Source organism: Populus nigra, chromosome 13 (genome assembly GCF_951802175.1).
Source record: "Populus nigra chromosome 13, ddPopNigr1.1, whole genome shotgun sequence".
Taxonomy (NCBI): domain Eukaryota; kingdom Viridiplantae; phylum Streptophyta; class Magnoliopsida; order Malpighiales; family Salicaceae; genus Populus; species Populus nigra.
The window spans coordinates 14991577-15013496 of record NC_084864.1 but is presented as its reverse complement, the minus strand read 5'-3'; the positions used below and the strand labels follow the sequence as shown (position 1 = coordinate 15013496).

At 34.0% G+C, this 21920-nt stretch overlaps 3 protein-coding genes across 7 annotated transcripts; 2 read left to right on the top strand and 1 right to left on the bottom strand.

Moving 5' to 3' along the window:
- Window positions 1-202: 202 nt before the first annotated feature.
- Window positions 203-4769, top strand: LOC133671179 (transmembrane 9 superfamily member 4). 2 transcript variants are annotated; one of them, XM_062091837.1, is made up of 8 exons: window positions 203-473; window positions 1358-1398; window positions 1481-2066; window positions 2166-2303; window positions 2416-2572; window positions 3270-3754; window positions 4117-4367; window positions 4462-4769. In XM_062091837.1, the coding sequence occupies exons 1-7, from the start codon at window positions 322-324 to the stop codon at window positions 4334-4336; spliced, it is 1779 nt and encodes a 592-aa protein (XP_061947821.1). In that variant the 5' UTR covers window positions 203-321; the 3' UTR covers window positions 4337-4367; window positions 4462-4769. The 2 variants fall into 2 exon arrangements, with proteins under 2 accessions (XP_061947821.1, XP_061947820.1); XM_062091836.1 differs by having other exon boundaries at window positions 205-473; window positions 4117-4363.
- Window positions 4770-10387: 5618 nt separating this feature from the next.
- Window positions 10388-15142, top strand: LOC133671252 (transmembrane 9 superfamily member 3-like). The gene is made up of 8 exons (XM_062091965.1): window positions 10388-10759; window positions 11576-11616; window positions 11693-12278; window positions 12376-12513; window positions 12626-12782; window positions 13530-14014; window positions 14446-14696; window positions 14799-15142. Exons 1-7 carry the CDS (start codon window positions 10608-10610, stop codon window positions 14663-14665), a joined length of 1779 nt encoding a protein of 592 aa, XP_061947949.1. The 5' UTR covers window positions 10388-10607; the 3' UTR covers window positions 14666-14696; window positions 14799-15142.
- A 369-nt stretch (window positions 15143-15511) lies between these two features.
- Window positions 15512-21843, bottom strand: LOC133671253 (pre-mRNA splicing factor SR-like 1). Of its 4 annotated transcripts, none has more exons than XM_062091966.1 (5): window positions 20946-21452; window positions 19473-19863; window positions 18167-18247; window positions 16803-16874; window positions 15512-16701 (listed from the first exon to the last, which is right to left on the bottom strand). In XM_062091966.1, the coding sequence occupies exons 2-5, from the start codon at window positions 19758-19760 to the stop codon at window positions 15832-15834; spliced, it is 1311 nt and encodes a 436-aa protein (XP_061947950.1). In that variant the 5' UTR covers window positions 19761-19863; window positions 20946-21452; the 3' UTR covers window positions 15512-15831. The 4 variants fall into 4 exon arrangements, 3 of the variants coding, with proteins under 3 accessions (XP_061947950.1, XP_061947951.1, XP_061947952.1); XM_062091967.1 differs by having other exon boundaries at window positions 16478-16701; window positions 16798-16874; window positions 20946-21507; XR_009834233.1 differs by lacking the exons at window positions 15512-16701; window positions 16803-16874 and adding an exon at window positions 18657-18764 and having other exon boundaries at window positions 18166-18247; window positions 20946-21843.
- Between the last annotated feature and the right edge of the window lie 77 nt (window positions 21844-21920).

The following is a 21920-nucleotide window of genomic DNA, read 5'->3' as shown; positions in this document are numbered from 1 at the left end:
TAATCTTAACTAAAACTATAGGTTTTATGAGATCAACTCTCTAAATCTCATTTGGCATGAAACTCAGTGCAACTCCCTTAGATCTTGACCGGGTTTAAATAACATTAGTTAAATAAAAAAATGAAATTCCAAAAAAGACCTCAATGATAAGTTGTGGGGAAAAAAAAAATCTCACTCCTTATGGGATGATAAAAGAAAAGCTTCTATTGACACGGGGGCACAACCGTGACAAACCAAAGGAGTCTCCAAATTTATAAGTCTCGCTTCCTCGATCTATCTATCTATGCATCTGTGTCTGTGAGATACAGTAAGAGAAAGAAAATGGAGAAGAAACTAGTGCCTTGTTTGGTAGTCTCTATTTTGATATTTTGCAGTGTGACCCATGTTAGATCGGATGCATCTGATCATCGTTACAAAGTAGGAGAGGATGTCCCTCTTTATGTCAACAAGGTTGGACCGTTTCACAATCCCAGGTAATCCAATTTTCTTCAATTTTAGAATTCAATTCTTGCAGTTTTAATGTTGTAAATTCCTGGGGTACCTTCAAGTTTGAGGCTTTTTTTATGATCTTGGAAGATGAGATTTGTGGGATTTGGATTGGAGATGAAATTGTGAAGTTGAGTTTCGAAGAATTTGATTTTAGCATTTAAGGTTCTGATTCTGAAGAACTCCCCCTCTTTTTTTTGCTCTTATTTGTGTTTGTTTCTTTGATTTTCGTGGATCTAAACTACTGTGGAACTGGATCGGTGATTTGGTTTCCTGTAAAGGAAGATTAAATATTGGAACTTGAACATGGTAAAGAGATGAGTTAGTTACTAATGAAGTTGGGAATCTCGTATGGCTTAATGATTATACATGGAGTTGATTAAGTGGGCCATCTTATGCTGAGGTTAGTGGCATTTTGGAAATGAAATTGTTTGATTTGGATAGAGAAATCTGTAAGCAGGAAGGAGCAGTCAATAGAAGACTGGAACAATGTCTAGAGATTCAGGAGGTGTTCCTTTCTCTTGTGGTTTCTTGTGAGCTAGAAAAGTTTAGGTATTTTAGAGAATTTTTACTTTTATTTCGTGGATGCTGAACTTGGATCTACATTCTCAGATCTTTTCAGCAATGAGAAAACCATCATTCTTATGTAAAATTATTTTAGTCTAAGTTCATGTGTGCTTTGCGTATCTTGCTTGGATTTAGAAGTCTTGGCTGGTAGCAAACTGGATTAGTTTGAATTAGATAGGAAACTTGTTTAGTGCTTGAGACATTCTCAATCTTTTGTTATTATATTGAGATTTTAACAGCTCCTCTATAAATATCACAATATTTTCCCTACTCATGATTATCTGATGTTATCTCCTTCTAACAGTGAAACATACCGCTATTTCGATCTTCCTTTCTGTTCATCAGGTATGTGTCAATCTTTATTATTATTCCAGCTCTCAATGCTTCTGTTTCTACTGTGGAAGTTTACTGATGATGTTTAATACAGGTCCGACAAAGGACAAGAAGGAAGCCCTTGGTGAAGTGTTGAATGGTGATCGTCTAGTCACTGCCCCATACAAACTTGACTTTTTAAATGACAAAGACTCTGAAATTGCTTGCAGAAAGAGGTTGACAAAGGAGCAAGTTGCTCAATTCCGGGAAGTTGTTTCCAAGGACTACTACTTCCAAATGTATTATGACGACTTGCCCATTTGGGGTTTCTTAGGGAAAGTTGATAAGGAACGCAAGAATGACCCTAGTGAATACAAATATTACCTGTTTAAGCATCTTCACTTTACCATCTTTTACAACAAGGATCGTGTCATTGAGATCACTGCACAATCTGATCTTAACAATGTTGTGGACCTGACTGAAGATAAGGAAGTTGATGTGGAGTTTATGTACTCAGTTAAATGGAAGGAAACAGAAATTCCATTTGAGAAAAGGATGGAGAAGTATTCGCAGTCTTCTTCACTGCCTCATCACTTGGAAATTCATTGGTTTTCCATTATTAACTCATGTGTGACAGTTCTCCTCTTGACTGGTTTTCTTGCCACAATTCTCATGCGAGTCCTGAAGAACGATTTTGTCAAGTAAGAAGAACATGTCAATGACTGAGTTATTAAAACATGTCTGCTTATGCTGCTTAAACTGTGTCATTTTCTTATTTTCTGATTCCCCATTTGTAATAGGTATGCTCATGATGAGGAGTCAGCTGAAGACCAAGAAGAGACTGGGTGGAAGTACATCCATGGTGATGTATTTAGATATCCGAAGTATAAGTCTTTGCTTGCAGCAGCAGTTGGCTCTGGCACCCAGCTGTTTACCCTGTAAGTTCAACTTCAAAGCTGTGCTTTTGTTGGTTTTGTCTCAAATCCATTTTTTTGAATTATTCTGTTGCTTAGCAGTCTGCTAACTTTTCTTATATATGTGCATTGGCAGCACAATTTTCATTTTCGTGCTTGCACTTGTTGGTGTCTTTTATCCTTATAATCGTGGAGCTCTATTTACTGCACTGGTTGTCATTTATGCTCTGACAGCTGGGATTGCAGGCTACACTGCAGCCTCTTTCTTTTGCCAACTGGAAGGAACAAATTGGGTTAGTGGTTTTTTAATTCCTATTTTACTGCCTTGGCATGTATCATTCCCGGGCATGTCCTTGACACTTGTTATAGCTGTATTTTTTTTTTTTAAGGTTAATGTCTTCTGATTCAATTTCACTACACTACAATGTTTCTTTAGAATGTGTGTTTTGGGATAATGTTTTGTGAAATTTGGTTTAAGCATTACCAAAGGGGGTGAAAATGACCTAATGCTTGCAAACTGTTTTCCCCATTCATCATATCTGAACCAACTGGATGCTATAAAAAGCAAGCTTTCCTAAAGAAAGAAAAGAGTGGACTTGAAAGTTGATGGTGTACTGCTACCTGAAAGCTTGCATTAAATTTCAAATGTGATTTTTAGACGTCTTTAAAAATGAGATCAACACTTCAGTTAGATATATCAGTTTACATGCACTGAAACTAAGTAATGCTAGACACAGATATGACTGCAATTCATTATTTTATGTTGGTTGTCTTTCTGAAAACTAGCACCTTCTGTATTCATTTGTTTAATGATATTGATGGTAATTAGTCATTGTTGTAATGATGTATTTTTTGTTTGTTTGCATTGGGATTCGTTGGTCCTTGTAGTCCTATTCTGTATTATTGCAACATCTCTTGCTCTACTCTAGAAAACTACCATTCAAATTTCGAGACGTTATCCTTGACAGATTTGGAATTTTGTTGTTGCAGGTCAGGAACTTGTTGCTAACTGGAGCCCTGTTTTGTGGTCCTCTGTTTCTCACCTTTTGCTTTCTTAATACTGTTGCAATTGCATATAGTGCCACTGCAGCATTACCATTTGGAACAATAGTGGTGATATTTCTTATTTGGGCTCTGGTAACAACACCATTGCTGGTACTGGGTGGGATTGCAGGGAAGAATAGCAAGGCTGAGTTTCAGGCTCCTGTCCGCACCACTAAATATCCCAGAGAGATTCCTCAGTTGCCTTGGTATCGGAAAACACTTCCTCAGATGGCCATGGCAGGATTCTTGCCTTTCAGTGCAATATATATTGAACTTTACTACATATTTGCCAGTGTTTGGGGTCACAGGATCTACACCATATACAGCATCTTGTTCATTGTCTTCATCATTCTCTTGATTGTCACTGCTTTTATAACAGTGGCGTTGACATATTTCCAACTTGCTGCTGAAGACCATGAGTGGTGGTGGAGGTATGTTTTGCTATTAGATTGTTATGAAGTTAACACCTCTGAGGTTATTTATTCATTTCCAATCATTATTATCTCAAAAAATACACACATTCAGCCACAGAAAAAAACTTTTGTTAATGTTTTTTCTAAATTTGAGTTAAATTTTGGATTTTTTTTAATTATGTTTCTCACTCTTGAGATCTAAATTGCTGGAAATATTCAAGCCATAACGTGAATTTTGGCTTTATGCCCTCTCCAAGCTTGCTTCCTTTTATCCTCAGCATGTGCTTGTATTTTCTGTAAGATGTCATGCTTTAAAACGATACTTGATTGCCTGATACATGTGTCTAGACACTCACATTTATATATTTGGTGTTTCATAGGTCTTTCCTCTGTGGTGGATCAACTGGCCTGTTCATTTATGGCTATTGCTTGTATTACTACTATGCCAGATCAGATATGTCCGGCTTCATGCAAACCTCATTTTTCTTTGGCTACATGGCCTGTGTTTGTTACGGTTTCTTCCTCATGCTTGGCAGTATTGGGTTCCGTGCTTCCTTGTTCTTTGTCCGCCACATCTACCGTTCAATCAAGTGCGAGTAGGAAGTCATATGGTCTTCCTTATGTTCAGTGAGTAGGCTGCCTTCCTTTCTTTGAATACACTTAATTGAAGGCAACTCTGCGTGTTTGTATTGATGAAGGTGGTCATATAATGTGCCATGTTACAGGAGAAGCCACAGTTGGCTGGGAAAACTTGTTCTGGGATCGCAGGAGCTTTATGCTACTCTTGGAGGATGATGGCACGTTCCGTGGAGGACTTCTGTAATAACCCTTTTTTTATAGGAGAGGAACATGTAGGGCTTTAGAATGCTGTTAAAGAATTTGCAGTGCTTCAATGTGAGATAATCCATCATTTTGAATGTATTCTATCACTGTTAGAAGCCGTAGAGTTTGTGTTACTGGTAGCAGTACTCCGAAAATTCTTGTCTCCAAAATTTATTATAGTTGCAAAATACATGTTCTATCATTTATTCTCTCATAGGCTGGACTGGAAATCTTGAGTATGAGGGTCGTCTGTTTTGTCCTTTGTTCTAGGGGAAACATGGCTGTTCATTTTTCTAATTTCACTATTTTTGTTTCAATTTAATGATCCAAATTAGCTGAGAAAAAAAAAATCAAGGTAGCATCTGGATGCCATCAAAAGAGATGAATGAAGGTCGTGGAGGCTGAGAGGACATGTGAGGTAGATGGAAGCATAACAGGACAATAACAAGCCCCGAATGACAGAAGTTAGGCCGAATTAGGGTTAAACACAAACTTTAAAATTTTATTTAATTTCTCAATTAATAAGTCTGCTAAAGAAGTTTGTAGTGCTTTTTATAGGTTAGAAAAATCGATATGGACTAGGAAACAAAAGTCGGAATCCTTAGATACAAAGAAAAATAGCATGAAATCTTAAATAAATAATAAAAACAAAAATATTTAGAAAAAAAAACAAAATTAGCCTAGCATTGATAAGTCACCCAAAGACTTTGTATATGAAAACTGCTTGTAAATCCAAGTTTGATTGAACGGGTCAAATTTCTTGTTATCATAGTTTTAAATTATTATTCTAATCAAGTCTTTTTTTTAATCTAAACTTGTTTCAATACTTGATAAAAACATATATTAGATCAGTGACATGGTATATTTGCATCAAAATGTTTTCCTGTGTTATTTTTTTTAATTATAAAAAATTATTTTAAAACTAAACATAATTATTTTATGTTTTAGCAGACTTTTCAACATAAATTTCTCAAGATTGTCAATTTTCTTCGATTATTGCAGTTCTCTTTTGCCTATTTTAGTAGGATAAAGACTTGATATTATGTTAATGAAAGCTTAGGTCAAAGGGACAGATCACCATTTGAAGGTGATTGAGGCAAATACATTATCCTTTTTTCTTTTTCTTTTTTCTTTTTTTTTTGCGAGGCAAACTCAGGGTAAAATGGGGTATGGCAATTAAAGCAAGCCTTTTCTTTTATTTTATTTTTTTCCCCTGGTTTTCTTGGTCCGTTCTAAGACCAACAAAAACATTGCAATAAGATTTAAACATAGCATCAACTTCTATTTATTTGTAAAAGAAAATTATTTGTTATTTAGAAAATTAGAAACAAGATAAAAAAAAACACCCAAGCAAATATAATTGTTTATTACAACATTTCGGTTTTGCTATTAGATTTGAATTTAATTGATTATTTTTATTATTTTAATCAAATTTAATAATACATCATTGATCAAACTTTGAAGTCTTATATAATCAACGGGTTATTTCTATTATTTTATTCAAATCTAATAATATATTATTAATCAATGATATAAATTTCATATCATAAATTTAACAAGTTGAATTGCGTATTAATAAAACATTCAAACTATAATTTTAAAAAACAAATATTATGTTTTTATATTAAGAACAGAAACTGGTTTTATCGCATCAAATTCTAGTTGAGCAAATTTATTATTGAATTGACTTGTTAAATAGAGTTTTATAACTATATTTAACACTAGTCATCAAATAGTTGAATAGTGAGGGGGAAATTATAAATCGAAAGCAGTTTCGACTAATAAACAGGCATCACAGGACATGGATTACGATTCAAATAAAAATAAGAACAGATTAGAAATTAAAAGACTGGATCAAACCTTCATCAAATAGCTACTAACTAACAAGGTCGCTTGCGTTCTTAACACACAAAGTGATTTCTTTCTCTCTTTTTTTAGTCTTTTGACCTGACCTCCATGCTTCAACTACAACCACATCATGGAAAAGATAGCAGATCAAAGTGAAAGCAATGTACCACAGAAGCTAGCACAGACCTCATGAGAATTAACCACAAGTAGATGGCATGGCAATTTCGATATCTAGGGTTGTTGGGTTGTGAAGTTGTAATCCTTGGCATCCAAGCAATCACTCGCCTTCGAAGTTTGGAGTGTTCCTTCCATTTCACTCTTCTTATGTCTATGTTGAGATCTAATCTAAGTGAAGTCAACCTTCTTCTTCATATTCGAAGGATATAATTTATTGCCATGCATTGGAAAGATGGGCCTAGTTTTATTTTATTTTAAATTGATCTCATACACTATCAACTCACAAAGCAAATATATAATTAACTAGATTATTGACTCCCGTCGTGGTGCAGTTGAATCAATTTTTTTTAATAAAAGAATTTTTTCAAGTATTATTAATATGTTTTCTAATAAAAAAAATTTAATCATAAACTTAAAATATAATGTATTAGATGGAATTGTTTTTTTATTATATTGAGATTACAATATATTAGATTGGCTTGAGATAACTTATTAAATTTATGACTCGGGTCATAAGACCGTGATAACTTCATAGAAAAAAAATCAAAATAAATTATGAAAGTCAATTCCTAATCAATCCAATGTTAAAAGGTTAAATTAAAAATTAAAATATTAAATTAAAAAAAATATCCAAGTAAATTCAAGTTAACCTACCAAATTTACAACTTGAGTCATAAGATGAGATAACCCCATAAAAAAACAAATAAAAAAAATCAATTTCCAACCAAACCTATATTGAAGTATGAAATTGAAAACAAAATTAATTAAAAAAACAAAAACTAAGTTAACATCAACTAACCTGTTAAATTCGCTACATGAGTCATAATATTGAAATAAATTCATAAAAAGAAAATAAAAAATTGTGAAGCTCCATTTCTAACGGATCTAATATTCAAAGTTGAAATCGAGGAAAATAAATAATGAGACTATAATAACTCCACTGAAAGCAAATTAAAAAAAAATTATAAAACTCAATTCCCAAACAATATAATATTAAAAGATAAAAGTGAAAACATAACTAAATAAAAAAAACTGAGTTATTGGAGGGTAAAAATAAAAATAAAATATATATTCAATTAAAAAAGGATAAAAAAATAAAGTGCGTCAACTTTGATCAACCTGTCAAATTTGCGATCTTGGTCATGAGATTAAGATAACTTTATGGAAAGAAAATAAAAAACAATTATGAAGCCTAATTAAAAAAAATATTCGATGAAGAAATGACTAAAAATAAACGGAGTCAACATAGGTTAATCTGTCAAACCTGTAACTCGAGTCATGAGATTTGGATAATCCTATAGAAAGCAAATGAAAGAATGATAAAGCACAATTTTCAATCAATCCAATATTAAAGAATAAAATAAAAAATAATAATTAGAAAAGGCGACACAAATAAAAAAAATCTGAGTCGGCCCAGATTAGCCTATTAAACCGATAACCTAGGTTATGAGATTCAAATAATTCATAGCAAGAACAAAAAAAATATAAAGCCTTATTTCTAATAGATTTAATGTTGAAGGTTGAAATCGAGAAGAAAAAAAACTAGATTCGTGAGATTAATATATAACCCAATAGAAAAATAAATAGAAAATTATAAAACACAATTCCTAAAACAATTAAATATTAAATGATAAAATTAAAAATAAAATAAATAAATAAATAAAGAACAAGAAGATTGGATTGTTGAAAGGTTAAATTGAAAAAAAAAAGAGATAAACAAAAAAAGCAAAAAATATATGCAAAATATTATTCTAATTAATAATGTTTTGTGGATGTGACTATAGTAATTAGACACACTTCCTAGTGTTTTGTTAATAAAAAGAGGTGGAATGAGGAATTCATAAATGAGGGTTGAAATAAAATAAATAAATTATCGTGATTAATTTCAAAGTAAGAGATGGATTAGGATTTTTAGAAAAGTTATTTATTTTCTTAAATTTTTTCTATTTAGTTTATAAATGTAAGTATTATGCTTAATAAATTTATTTTTTCTTACTTAGTTTAAGACTTTTATTGTTTTCCCTTTATCTTCGAGTTTTATAGGTTTTTAAGGTTAGTTTTTGAATTTTATATAAGAAGTTGTAAGTCTCTTGAAGAGGTAAACTATTTAAAAACAAATATTTAGTAATAAGATTGCGAGTTAGGGTTTCTTTGTGATCCCTTCTTTTGAGAATTATATATTTTTTTGTGCTTATTGTTTCCTTTCACATCAATTGGTATTAGAGTCCAATAATCCCAATAATTATTTTCTTGTTGGTGCTGGATTAGCATGGATGGAAGAGATATTAGAACAAGATATGCTTATATATATAAGGGGATGAGGAGGTTCCTCTTGAGAAAAGAAATATTTAAAAACCAGTGATAGGTAAAATATTAAAAAATTGAAAGGAGGTGTGTTAGGATATGGTGATAGCAAACATATATAGATAAATTACAAAATTAACTCGTTTATCGAAGGAGGTGAGGAGCCTGAAAGATCGTGAAGAGAGTGATTGTCGATCCATGTCTAATTTTGAGAATCATTTTAGAGGCTTGAATAGAAAAAACAACTCATTAATCTGGATGAGAAAGATTCGTAGTTCTCTTGTGAATCGAGATCAAACATCAAATTTTGATGAGAATATTAAAGGTGATGTTGAAGGATGTGCATCAAATTTGTTTAAGGAGGACTTTAGAATTGATGAGATCAAAGATGATGTTATTGTATTTTGATAAAAGCTGTGAGATATATTTTCAAATCTTCTCCTATCACTAAAAATGATCCCATTATTAGGGAAGCTAAGCATGTTGATATGATGTTTTTAGCAAAAAGATCAAGCATGTAAATATTGGAAAATCTTGATTGAACATCCATAAAATTGAGATAAAACACAAATTAAACTTGAGGAGGAGTTTTTTTTTCAATCTAGAAAGACTGATATAGAAGGATTTTTAATTTTTTTTTATTGTTTTTTAATTTTTTCATATTTGGTTTATAATATTAAATATTATGATTAATGATTTTATTTTTTGTAATATGTTTATGATTTTTATTGCTTTTTCTTTATTTACAGGTTTTCTATTTTATTTAAATTATTTTTTGAGTTTATTTAAAGAATTGTAAATCTTTTACAGCGGTAGATTATTCAAAGAAAAAAAAATTATTAATTAGGATTTATGTATAATTCATTGTTTCGAAATTTTGTGTTTTTGTACTTATTATTATTTTTTATATTATTTTTGTATTCGTCAATAAGTTAAAGTTATAAACACTAAAATAAAAAAAAATAATTTGTGGGATGCTGAATACCAAATTATTTTGAAAAATAAAAGTTGTTCGGTATCATTCATGTTTTCGAAAACCAAAATTTAAAACTTTTTTCCCTTTGTTTTTTTTTAAATAAAATTTCTATAATTTTGACAAAGCTGTTGGTTTTGCATTTAAAAAATTAATTAATTTTTTGTTTGAAGATAGAACAAAAAGCAAAAACAGTAATATTAAAATAATGGTTGATTATTGTTTTGAAACAGAAAAAATAAAATAAAAATAAAAATAAAAGAGACATGTTATTTTGTACCTCATGTTTTAATAATGTATAAATTTATTCTAAAAATTATTTATTTTATGTACTTGTTTTTATTTCTCTAATAAAATATATTTTTATATTTATTTATTCTATTCTAGGATATTAACAAGATGAAACTCAAATAAAATCAAACAACATCTAATAATTTAAGAGTTAAAGCTGAAAATTCTCAAAACTTCTAGGATGGCGTATGGACTTCCAAAGCAAAACCTCGTTTATCGTGGTCATAATTTTTTTTTTCATGAACGCATTTAAAAATAAAAATATATATTTTTAATTACTCTCCTAATCTCTTTCTCGTTATTTGAGGAAGGCCTCATTTTATACACGAACCATTTTAGATTTGTTGGAGCCACAACCCATAAAGTCTCCATCTTTATAAATCTCTGTCCTCTCTCTCTCTCACCCCATAACTCTCTAACTCTCTCTTCTCTTTTTGTGAGTTACAGTGATTGAAAATGGAGAAGAAACTAGTGCCTTGTTTGGTTTCATTTGTTTTGATATTGTGCAGCGTGTCCCATGTTAGATCAGATGCATCTGATCATCGTTACAAAGTTGGAGATGATGTCCCTCTCTATGTTAACAAGGTTGGACCTTTTCACAATCCCAGGTAATCCAATTCTCGATCTTTCTTGCTGTTTTGATTAGGTTAAGGTTATTGGTTTTGTGGGTGTCTTCAAGTTTGTGACTTTTGATGATTTGGGAAGTTGGGGTATGTGGGATAGGGATTAGAAATGGAATTGTGGAGTTGGGTTTTGGAGAATTTGATTTTAGCATTAATGTGTCAGATTCTGTATAATCCATTTTTTTTTGGTTTTATGGATTGGTTTCTTCAATTATTGTGGATCTGAGCTTCTGGGAAGTGGATCTTATGATTTGGTTTCCTAAAAAGGAAGATCAAAGATTGGAACTTGGAGTTTAACATGAAAATGCTGTTGATGTCACTTAGTTGCTAATTAAGTTGGAAATTTAGCATAGCTTAATGGTTGTACAAGCAGTTGGTCTAGTGGATCCCTGGGGAGATAGTTTAGGAAATGCTTAATGGGATTTTGGAATGCAAGCTTTTGGATAGAAACATTTGCAAGTAAGTAGAGTCCGTTAGTTAAAGCCCAGAATAATGTCCAGTGACTAGGTGTTGATTTCTGTTTCTGGTTGTTTCTTGTGAGCTGGAAAAGTTCAAGTATTGGGTTTTCCTTTGTTATTGCTGAACTTGGATCTCAGTTTTAGATCTTTAATCAGTCGCTGGAACTCTTTTTCTGTAATCGTACAAGAAATTAAGCCGGAACTTAATTGATATTTACTGTGGTCATCTCTAGACTTTTGGTTTTCATTTTGAGATTTTAACTGTTCAACTGTGAAAACTTTCGTTAGTATTTTTTTTATTCATAATTGTTTCATATTGTTTCTTTCTTGTTCATTCTGTCAGTGAAACATACCGCTACTTTGATCTGCCTTTCTGCTCATCAGGTCTGCATCAATTCACATTACTCCTACTATACAGCTTCGTTTTATTGTGGAAGTTTACTGACGATGTTTATTACAGGTCCTACAAAGGACAAGAAAGAAGCCCTTGGTGAAGTGTTGAATGGGGATCGTTTAGTCACTGCCCCATACAAACTTGACTTTTTAAATGACAAAGATTCTGAAGTTGCATGCAAAAACACGCTGACAAAGGAACAAGTTGCTCAGTTCCGAGAAGCAGTTTCCAAGGACTACTACTTCCAAATGTATTATGATGACTTGCCCATTTGGGGTTTCCTAGGGAAAGTTGATAAGGAACGCAAGAATGACCCTAGTGAATACAAATATTACCTGTTTAAGCATCTTCACTTTACCATCTTTTACAATAAGGATCGTGTCATTGAGATCTCTGCACAATCTGATCTGAACAATGTTGTGGACCTTACTGAAGATAAAGAAGTCAATGTGGAGTTCATGTATTCAGTTAAATGGAAGGAAACAGATATAACATTTGAGAAAAGGATGGACAAGTATTCACAATCTTCTTCACTTCCTCATCACTTGGAAATTCATTGGTTCTCAATTATTAACTCATGTGTGACAGTTCTCCTCTTGACTGGTTTTCTTGCCACAATTCTCATGCGAGTCCTGAAGAATGATTTTGTCAAGTGAGAAGAACATTTCAATGAATATGTTATTAAAACATGTCTGCTATGTTGTTTAAACTGTCATTTTCTTATTTTTTGATCTTCCCATTTGTAATAGATATGCTCATGATGAGGAGTCAGCTGAAGACCAAGAAGAGACTGGGTGGAAGTACATCCATGGTGATGTATTTAGATACCCAAAGTATAAGTCTTTGCTTGCAGCAGCAGTTGGCTCTGGCACCCAGCTGTTTACCCTGTAAGTTCAACTTCAAAGCTGTGCTTTTGCTGGTTTTGTCTCAAATCCATTTTTTAAAGTTATTCTGTTGCTTAGCAGTCTGCTAACTTTTCTTACATATGTGCATTGGCAGCACAATTTTCATTTTCGTGCTTGCTCTAGTTGGTGTCTTTTATCCTTATAATCGTGGAGCTCTATTTACTGCACTGGTTGTCATATATGCTCTGACAGCTGGAATTGCAGGCTACACTGCAGCCTCTTTCTTTTGCCAACTGGAAGGAACAAATTGGGTAACTTGTTAAGAATTCCTTTTTCATTGCCTTTTGCACTTATCATTGTCATTGTTTGGTGTGTTCTAGACAATTGTTGTTACTGTGTGTCTAAGGATATTGTAGTTGGTATCAAATTTGGTAAATGGATATATACGAATTCTCAGTGTTTCTTTGGAATGTGTTTTGCTTTAAGATAAATGCTTGGTGAAAATTGACTTTTGTCAGAATCAATTTGGTTTTGCTATAAACACTTTGTGGAAATTGGCTGAAACATGGAAATGGGGGTCAAAACCACCTTGTGTTTGGATAATGTTTTCCTCTCTTATAATAGCTGAACTAAATTGGGATGCAAAAGAGAAGCTTTTCGAGAGAAAGCAGTGAAAGAAAACAATGTGCTTGAAAGTTGGTGTACTGCTTCCTGAAGGCTTGCACTACACTTGAAAAGCTAACCTGAGAAGACAATAAATTAGAGCTCAACAGTTCACAGTTGCTTCTAATAAATTTACATACATTGAAACTAAGTAATTGTAGAATTGGATACGAGTGCAATTGACTATTTTGTTCTGGTTGTGGCTTTCTGAAAATTAGCATGGTTTGCATTCATTAGTATTATGATAGTGACGTTAATTAATCATTATTAGAATGATATAATCACATTGGTTGTGTCTTATGCTCTATCATTGCAGAACTTCTAGCTACTCTAGAAACTGCCATTCAACTTTGAGACATGCTAGGCTAAGAAGTTCTGAAATTCTGGTGTTGCAGGTCAGGAACTTGTTATTAACTGGAGCCCTGTTTTGTGGACCCCTGTTTCTCACTTTCTGCTTTCTTAATACTGTTGCAATCACGTATAGTGCCACTGCAGCATTGCCATTTGGAACAATAGTGGTGATATTTCTTATTTGGGCTCTGGTAACAACTCCATTGCTGGTACTGGGTGGGATTGCTGGGAAGAATAGCAAGGCTGAGTTTCAGGCTCCCGTCCGCACCACTAAATATCCCAGAGAGATTCCTCAGTTGCCTTGGTATCGGAAAACACTTCCTCAGATGGCCATGGCAGGATTCTTGCCTTTCAGTGCAATATATATTGAACTTTACTACATATTTGCCAGTGTTTGGGGTCACAGGATCTACACCATATACAGCATCTTGTTCATTGTCTTCATCATTCTCTTGATTGTCACTGCTTTTATAACAGTGGCGTTGACATATTTCCAACTTGCTGCTGAAGACCATGAGTGGTGGTGGAGGTATGTTTTACTTCTTGATAGATATAATTTCATGTGTAAAATGCTAATATCTCTGAGCTTATTGTTTCAATTTTGCATCATTATCAGCACAAATAAAATATCCCGGAAGTTTTGCTCACAAATAACATTCTTTAGTTGTTTTTTCGTTTCCAACTTTTTGTGAAATGGTAGCAGATTGTGTTTTTTCATTCTATGTTTTCACTCTTGAGATGTTATTTAAATTACTTGAAATATTCAAGTCACAATGTAATTTTTTCATCATTGGTTTCCTGTTATGAATTTTCCTGATGTAACGGTCTCCTAGCTTGCTTTTTTTTCATCCATTGCATGAATTTTCCTTGTGTTTTCTGAAGTGTCTTGTTTTAAAAGGATAACTGATTGCCTGATTCATAATTCTACACACTCACCCCTCTGAATTTTGTGTTGGTCAGGTCGTTCCTTTGTGGTGGATCAACTGGATTGTTCATTTATGGCTATTGCTTGTATTACTACTATGCAAGATCAGATATGTCAGGCTTCATGCAAACCTCCTTTTTCTTTGGCTACATGGCCTGTGTTTGCTATGGTTTCTTCCTCATGCTTGGCTCTATTGGGTTCCGTGCCTCCTTGTTTTTTGTCCGCCACATTTACCGTTCAATCAAGTGCGAATAGCAAGCCATATCATCTTCAGCATGTTCAAAGGGTACGCGCACACACTCCTGTCGATTCTCTTAACTAGCTTAATTGTTGAGATCTACACGGTTGTATCCATGAAAGTAATCATAGAGTATCTCTCATGTTACAGGTGAAGCAGCGGTTGGCTGGGAAATCTGCTCCTGGATTGATGGAGTTCTCTGTCACAACTTTTGAGAATGCTGGCACATCACATGTAGGACTTTTAAGATCTTTTATAGGAAGGGATTGTGTAGGACATTAGAATGCAGTTAATGATTTGTAAGCACAAGCTGTCTGTTTTGAGTCAATTGTAAGCTAACGCCGTTATTTAACAGAAAACAAGTGCCCCATTGTTGGTAATGGCGAGTCTCAAACAATTACAGCTATGGTGCCGATATATAATGGTAACGGCTGTTATTGTAAAAATAACTGGTCAATAACGGAGGACTCACTCATATGATTGTTGTCTTCGCATTTTGGGTTCAAGTTTCACACTTCACCGCTTCTGATAGTTATAATATAGTGCTTAATGCTTATATGACATTTAACTAATGAATCCTTATTATCTTACATGTAACAACATTAAGGAATTTATATCCTCAAGGAGGAAAATTGCGATGACCCTACAAACCATAACAGCGAAAGCTACCGAAAGCTGGTAGCCAAACGCGCTTATCAGTAACGACGGTTTTTGCATGGTCAAGGCATTATTTAAAATTGCTAGAGATACAATCTCTTGAATAGAAAGGTATTCCCTTGCAAAGATTCATGGTATTTATATCCTCAAGGAGGACAATTGTGCCGGGTCAGAAACCACTGATAAAAGAAAACATATTCGAAATATGACCAAGAATGTTCTCTTCCGTATTTAATGTAACAAGTTAAATTGGAAATTATCCGAGTTCTTCTGAAACAATTGTACACATTAAACTTAAAAGATAGGTTGGGGCTAATGTGCACGCAGCCCTACAGCTCAACAACACGCACTCAAGTGCTTCCATGAATATCTTTTGCGGAAATCTGGAACTATGACTAGAGAAAGGAGGGGAAGTTTATAATGGCGACCATTTTCTTGAATCAAACAGATATTTGGCCTGGCTGAAGACCTCATTGATACAGCTGATGTGACAGCCACTGAAGCTACTGTTTGAAGATTGAACTACCTACCTCCAAGTGGAACCACCGAGTCTAAAAACCTCTTCACCATCATTATCCCTCCGAGGAACCCTTTCCAGGCCAGCATTCCCTTTCTGATCGCTAAGATCACCATAAAGATCTTTGAGCTTAGCCAGATTGCTAGGCGCAGATGTCTTATCCTTGTTTCCATCCCTTTGAGGAGTTGGATGGCGATCAAATGGTGATGCGCCAGCTTGTGAGCTTCGGCTCCTGCTCCTGCTGCAACTCCTGCTTCGACTGCGGCTTCTATAAGAACTACTTTCTCTATAATGCCTACTTCTGTCACGGCTGCTCTGTTCAGAATCCCTTCTGCTTTCCCTATCAGTGTACCTGGAACTTCTATCATAATCATACCTTCTGTCTCTATCCCTTTCCCAATCCCTGTCTCTGTCCCGACTCTGATCCCAATCCCAATCCCTTTCACGATCCCGGTCCCTTTCTCTCTCTTGATCCCTATCCCGAACCCTGTCCCTGTCCCTATCCCGATCATGGTCTCGGTCCCTTTCCCTACCCCTATCACGATCCTGATCTGAATATTCTTTATCAGAATATTCACGACTCTGGCCGAGTTGACTTCGTGAATCATCACTGGTTCTGTCATAGGAGGGTGGAGGTATTGTGCGACAAACAGGAGACGAATCCCTGGTTGATGCACGATGAGGAGCACGCTGACCAAAAGAGACTGAAAGTGCTGCCTTCACAGATGGTGGCCGGCGTGCTGTATCATCAGATCCATGACGGTTTCCATCCCCTGTCGAACCAGAGATTTTTGTTGGTAGCTTCAACTTCTCCAGATTCGATGTGATCTGCCGCATGACAGGAACAGGAATACGGGGGAAAAGGGTATCAAAGTAGTACTGCAAGAGAAAAACATGGCATCAATATCCCTTTTGGCCTGCAAGGAAGGGTAACAGAACCTGAAAATACTACAAGGAATTAGAGATTGTTTCAACCTGACCTGTCCGAGAAGCAAATCACGCACATATACACCCATTGTCGTCTTCCTTCCACTAGTTCCTGGAGAAAATTCCTGAAATATAAAGAGAAACTTAAGCAGCTGATGGAAAAGGACATGCACATCATGTCAATAAACCCATGAAGTTTGTGAAGTTCTCAGGTTTGACTTATAGCATGAATGCATTTATTAACAGTAGCAGTGTAAGGGAAGATGGAATTAGCTAGACAACTATTAGGTTATGGTAAAAAGTGATACTTGAATAGAAAGACCAGATCTGGGAAAGAAGGATCTACTAGAATATTCACGTATTAGAAATGGAAGTTTTTCCATCAAAGTGATACTTGAATAGAAAGACCAGATCTGGGAAAGCAGGATCTACTAGAATATTCACGAATTAGAAATGGAAGTTTTTCCATCAACCAATCCAAACAGAAGCTAAAGGATCTCCTAAATTCATTTGATGTTTGGATCAAAAGTTCTCAGCAAGCTACTCAACAAGCACAGGGGTTGAAGTAAATTACAAAGTGCTCTTTTGCATTATACATGTGAGCAACTGCAGGACAAACAAGAAACATGTGCAATTGGTATCCCCTGTTATAAGTACATTCAACAAGCAATTAGAGACGCTAGTTGTTCTATTCAAGTAATAGCTGCCTTGCCAGTTTCATCATAAACTTTTCACCATCTAAAGAACCATCAGATACGAACACCACAAATTTTGTATCTGAAAAGCAATTGGTGAAACCAAAAGCATTCTGTCTGACCAAGTTTTTATTTACAGCTAAAATTTATTGCAGAAGAGCTAACTAAGAGTTTGTCCATCTCATGTATGTAGCTTATTTGTGCTCGTAGACAGTTACCCTAAACAAAAGACCACATACTGCATCTCTAGTTCAAAGAATAAAGACCACATACTGCATCTCTAGTTCAAAGAATACAGAGCACAGCAATTGCAATCATCGCTTCACCTATAAAATGCATTCTAAATAAAATTGGACTATATCAACGCTTGTGATAAGTTATTGTTGAAGTTGAATACCCCTCCACCATCCACCATTATAGGACTTTGAAATTAAAAAAAATAATAATTCCAACAATGGCATTTGACTTGTATTAACTAAGCAACTACAAAGATCACTACAGAAGATTATTTTTTTTTGCAAAATTCAGATGTGGAAGAAATCTTTAGCACAATTATTGAGGATTCAATTCCACAAACAAAAAAGTTTCTAGAGTCAGATTGAGTTGTAACCTGCAACTAACACTTTCAAGAATCAGAAGGCATCAATTTGCAATATATTATAAATAGGTTCATGAGAGAAATTTGAGATGTAGTGCATGAAAAGATACAGAGAAGTAAGCACCTCATCGTCTTTAATATATGGTTCAAACCAATTCCACAGTGTCTTTGGATCCCCAGCATATCTCAGGTAGAGGAACCCAACCTGCAAACAAATTTGGGGACATCAATCAAACACAAAGCTAAGATAAAGCAGTCCCTATGCTGACCAGTACATTCTGCAAATCAAGCAGAGAGAGAAGAAAAAACGTGTAAATGCAGGTAAATGTGAACCAAGCTTTGATGCCAAAGGGATAAGGGATCTCTATCCTTATTTCAAAGAACCAAAATGGTAACAATAACAGCTCCTGGTCAATAGAAGTGGGCAGCAAAATGCCAGTTCTGGTTTTCCAATGATTAGCGAATAGTAACAACAACAGTCGAAGTAGCAGCAAGTGACATTGGGTTAAAAGACAACTAACAGTATTTATTCATGATTAAAACAGTCAACAGACAGTATCGATTCACGATTAAAAAGCCTAGGAGTGAGAATAAAAAAATAAGACACCCCAAACCTTAATTTTGCGAAATCTGCTCAGCAAAGCAAGGGCAGATTATGTAGGAGTGAGAAAGTCATAGCAACTCAAAGAAACAAGAACACCTCAACCTTGGTTTGGAGAGATCTGCTATGAAAAACAAGGACATTATCATGTGTGATGTGTAAATCAGAACAGAGATTTTCAATGTTATGAAAATTCAGATATGACAATGTTTTGCCCATTACCTCGTAATTTCTCAGCAGTTCACACACCAGAAAAGTAGATAAAAAGTCCTTATGAGTGGAGCTCAACTCTTAAAAAATTATACATTCAATATTTTGCAGTTTATAGAACAGTGTTAATCAAGTTGCATTGAAAATTTAAATTTCCTTCGTGTAGTTAATGTACAATGCTAAATCACTCCCTGAGATATAACAAATCATTGACACTAACCAAAAGTTCCCAAATTTAATAAAATCCTCCTCAAGTTTCCAAAAATTGGTAAAATTAGGTATAACACTAAATAGAAAAGATAAAAATGAGTAAAGGCCTTAAAAAATTGATAAGACATGAGATAAAACTGAGGCCCACATAAGACAACCTATGACTACAAAACTAAACCCCATCATGCAAGTCTTACAAACCAAAAATCCTTTTGAATTCACATTGCTTCCACAAATGAAATGACCTTGTAAATACACATAATATAAGAGAGAAGATAAAATTGATAGGCAAGCAAGCATTTCTCAAATTCAATAATGATCATCCAGTGAAGCATGTGAGTAAATATCCAAGCATCAGGAATTTACAACCAACTCATGGAAAACAAAAATCAGGGTATGGTACAATTACCGCTCTGATATAAGGAGAATCCTTGTGCTTTAGCAAACCATGCATTTGTTTGACAGTGAGTTTCATGGTGAAGAACTTGTATAGAAGGCAAAAGGAAGTAGATGGACCACGACAGTTGCCAGTCATCCATGGCTCAACATGGTCAACTTGATTGTATATTTCATCTATCACTTCATGGTATGTCTTTAATCGGTAAAGCTCCTTGAAGTAATCTGATGATAGTATGTTCATACAAAGGACCTTCTCTAACAGCGAATCTATTGGTTTCCCATTTGTCTGTATCTCCATACTGTACTAAACAATCCAAGCACTCCTGAGTATAATAGAATTGAAACAACTGCTTATATTCTCAACTAATTATCATTTAATCAAAGTTTCCCAAACTGCACTCCTGCAAAAACATAAAATAAAATCATGAAGTTAACAGCATGAAACAAAAATAATCAATAAGAAGAAACAGAATGCAAAACCAACAAGCTACAAGTTCCATTTGGTGGGACTATAAATGTGTACCAAAATGAAATTTTCATAGTTTGTATCTTTAGCTTCATTGATAAGTCAACAAATCCAAAAGCTTAATCAAAACATATTTTTAATTAAAAAGTTCCTAAAAAGTCAATAAAACTCAAGTTCTGATAGACTTCTTTAATCTTTTTAAATAAATTCCAAAGCTAGTAACTGAGCCGGGAACCTAAAAACACCTATTTCTTTACTAAACCAATACATTTAACAAAATTAACCCATAAGAAGTAAGACCCCATGAAACTACGCAACAAAACCAACCCCTGGACTGCTACCAAAAAACACGTCAGATTGTAGCGTGAACTAATTCAAATATTTCACCTAATTGTGCGTGTCTAGCATATTTTTCACAGTAGCAGGATCACTATAACTGAATCCATTCAAATATTTCCCTATAACTGAGCTACATATAGCTCAACGGTTATCTGCTTTTTCAACACTATACTTCAATTCTGCTCTTCGAAAAAGCACAACAGCTCTAACAATTCCGTCTGTCTACCAAAACAACTGGAATTTCTTTAAAAAAAGTAGGCATACGATGTACAAAAAGCTCACGCCCTTCTTTATCTCTAAATATAGGATGTCTTAACCATCCAATAGCTATTCCATCCCCAAGCTAACAAACTTCAAAAAAACAAAGCATCCATACATCTCAAGCATGCATCTTTAGCTTCACTGAGAAGCCAAAAATCCCTTTTCCCTACTAAAACAATCAATAACATGAAAAAAAGAAGCAAACCCCATAATTCTATTTAGTACCCTAAACTGAAATCTTCTAAAGTTTGGATCTTCACCTTCATCAAGGACCCATCGAACCAAAAAAAAAAACCCAAAATCTCAAATAACCAAAACATCAACTAAATTACACAAGGGTCAGCTAAATCAAGAAATGGGTTTTTTTTCATACAGCTAGAACTGTAAATCTTAGGAAAAAATAGGGTTTGTAAGTACCTGAAAAGGGAGAGGAAAATTGAGTAGATAGAATCGAAAATGAGGAAACAAGAAGAAAAGTTACTATCTTTGATGAGTTTCTGGTGTTTGTTTTTTTGGGTGCTCTGTGATTCGGAGAGAAGAAATCAAATCAATGAAGAAACCTCTTCGGAAATTATTTTTTCCCCCCTAAAAAGGAAACAACCTCCCTCTTATTATCTTCTTTATGGTCAATGAAAGTTGGGTCCATTCATGAACCGACGTTACTTGGCCCAAATACATGCGCGCGCGCGCGCACACATCGTTCGAACTTTGAAGTTTTAAATATTCGTCTAATTCCTATAATTTGCAAAATGTTGCTTTTTGATTCTGGTAAAGGATTCATAGCATACTTCATAATCTAAGTCTTTGATGGAGAACGAAGCACGAACAACAATAACTAAGAAAGACAAAGCTGATGATCGAAAAGGTTATATATAATAATCTGAAATTCATTTCATAGTTTTATTTTCAAAAGATAATTATGAATTCTGGTATATTTTTGTTAGAGATTTATAACTTCTTAAATTAGTTAGAAAATAATCTTTATAAGAAGGTAAAATCAGAATTCTCAAATAAATAAATAAAACACAAACTTTTATTGTTTAGCTGATCCCATCAACACATTCCTTTAAATTTTTCTTTTTAAAGAAAAATTTATGTTGATAGGATCATTGCAAATCTTTATTTCTTCTTGATCCTTTGACTTTTTTTCATAAATTTTTATTTTAAAAAGTTACGTCATTGGAAAGGCCGCGACCAATCAAATTTTTGTTGATTGCACTACAAAAATATGCTAGTTCCCGATTTTTTCTTCCAAATGTGCTAGTTTGCAAGATTTTTTTTTTGACTTTTTTATTATTTAAAATTTGAAAAAAAACCCAAAATGGCAAAAAAAAATATAGTCTACTTTGATAATTCATTTCCAGCAAAATAAAATGAAGTGCTTAATTGGAC

Bases quoted from the DNA above. Each gene is read 5' to 3' on its own strand.
- LOC133671179 (XM_062091837.1), top strand. From the start codon at position 322: ATGGAGAAGAAACTAGTGCCTTGTTTGGTAGTCTCTATTTTGATATTT. The intron at 2,067-2,165 runs GTAAGAAGAACA...CATTTGTAATAG, and splicing joins CTGAAGAACGATTTTGTCAA to GTATGCTCATGATGAGGAGT. The intron at 2,573-3,269 runs GTTAGTGGTTTT...TTGTTGTTGCAG, and splicing joins AACTGGAAGGAACAAATTGG to GTCAGGAACTTGTTGCTAAC.
- LOC133671252 (XM_062091965.1), top strand. From the start codon at position 10,608: ATGGAGAAGAAACTAGTGCCTTGTTTGGTTTCATTTGTTTTGATATTG. The intron at 10,760-11,575 runs GTAATCCAATTC...TCATTCTGTCAG, and splicing joins GGACCTTTTCACAATCCCAG to TGAAACATACCGCTACTTTG. The intron at 12,783-13,529 runs GTAACTTGTTAA...CTGGTGTTGCAG, and splicing joins AACTGGAAGGAACAAATTGG to GTCAGGAACTTGTTATTAAC.
- LOC133671253 (XM_062091966.1), bottom strand. From the start codon at position 19,760: ATGGAGATACAGACAAATGGGAAACCAATAGATTCGCTGTTAGAGAAG. The intron at 18,248-19,472 runs GTAATTGTACCA...ATTTGTTTGCAG, and splicing joins ATTCTCCTTATATCAGAGCG to GTTGGGTTCCTCTACCTGAG. The intron at 16,875-18,166 runs GTGCTTACTTCT...TTTATATTTCAG, and splicing joins CATATATTAAAGACGATGAG to GAATTTTCTCCAGGAACTAG.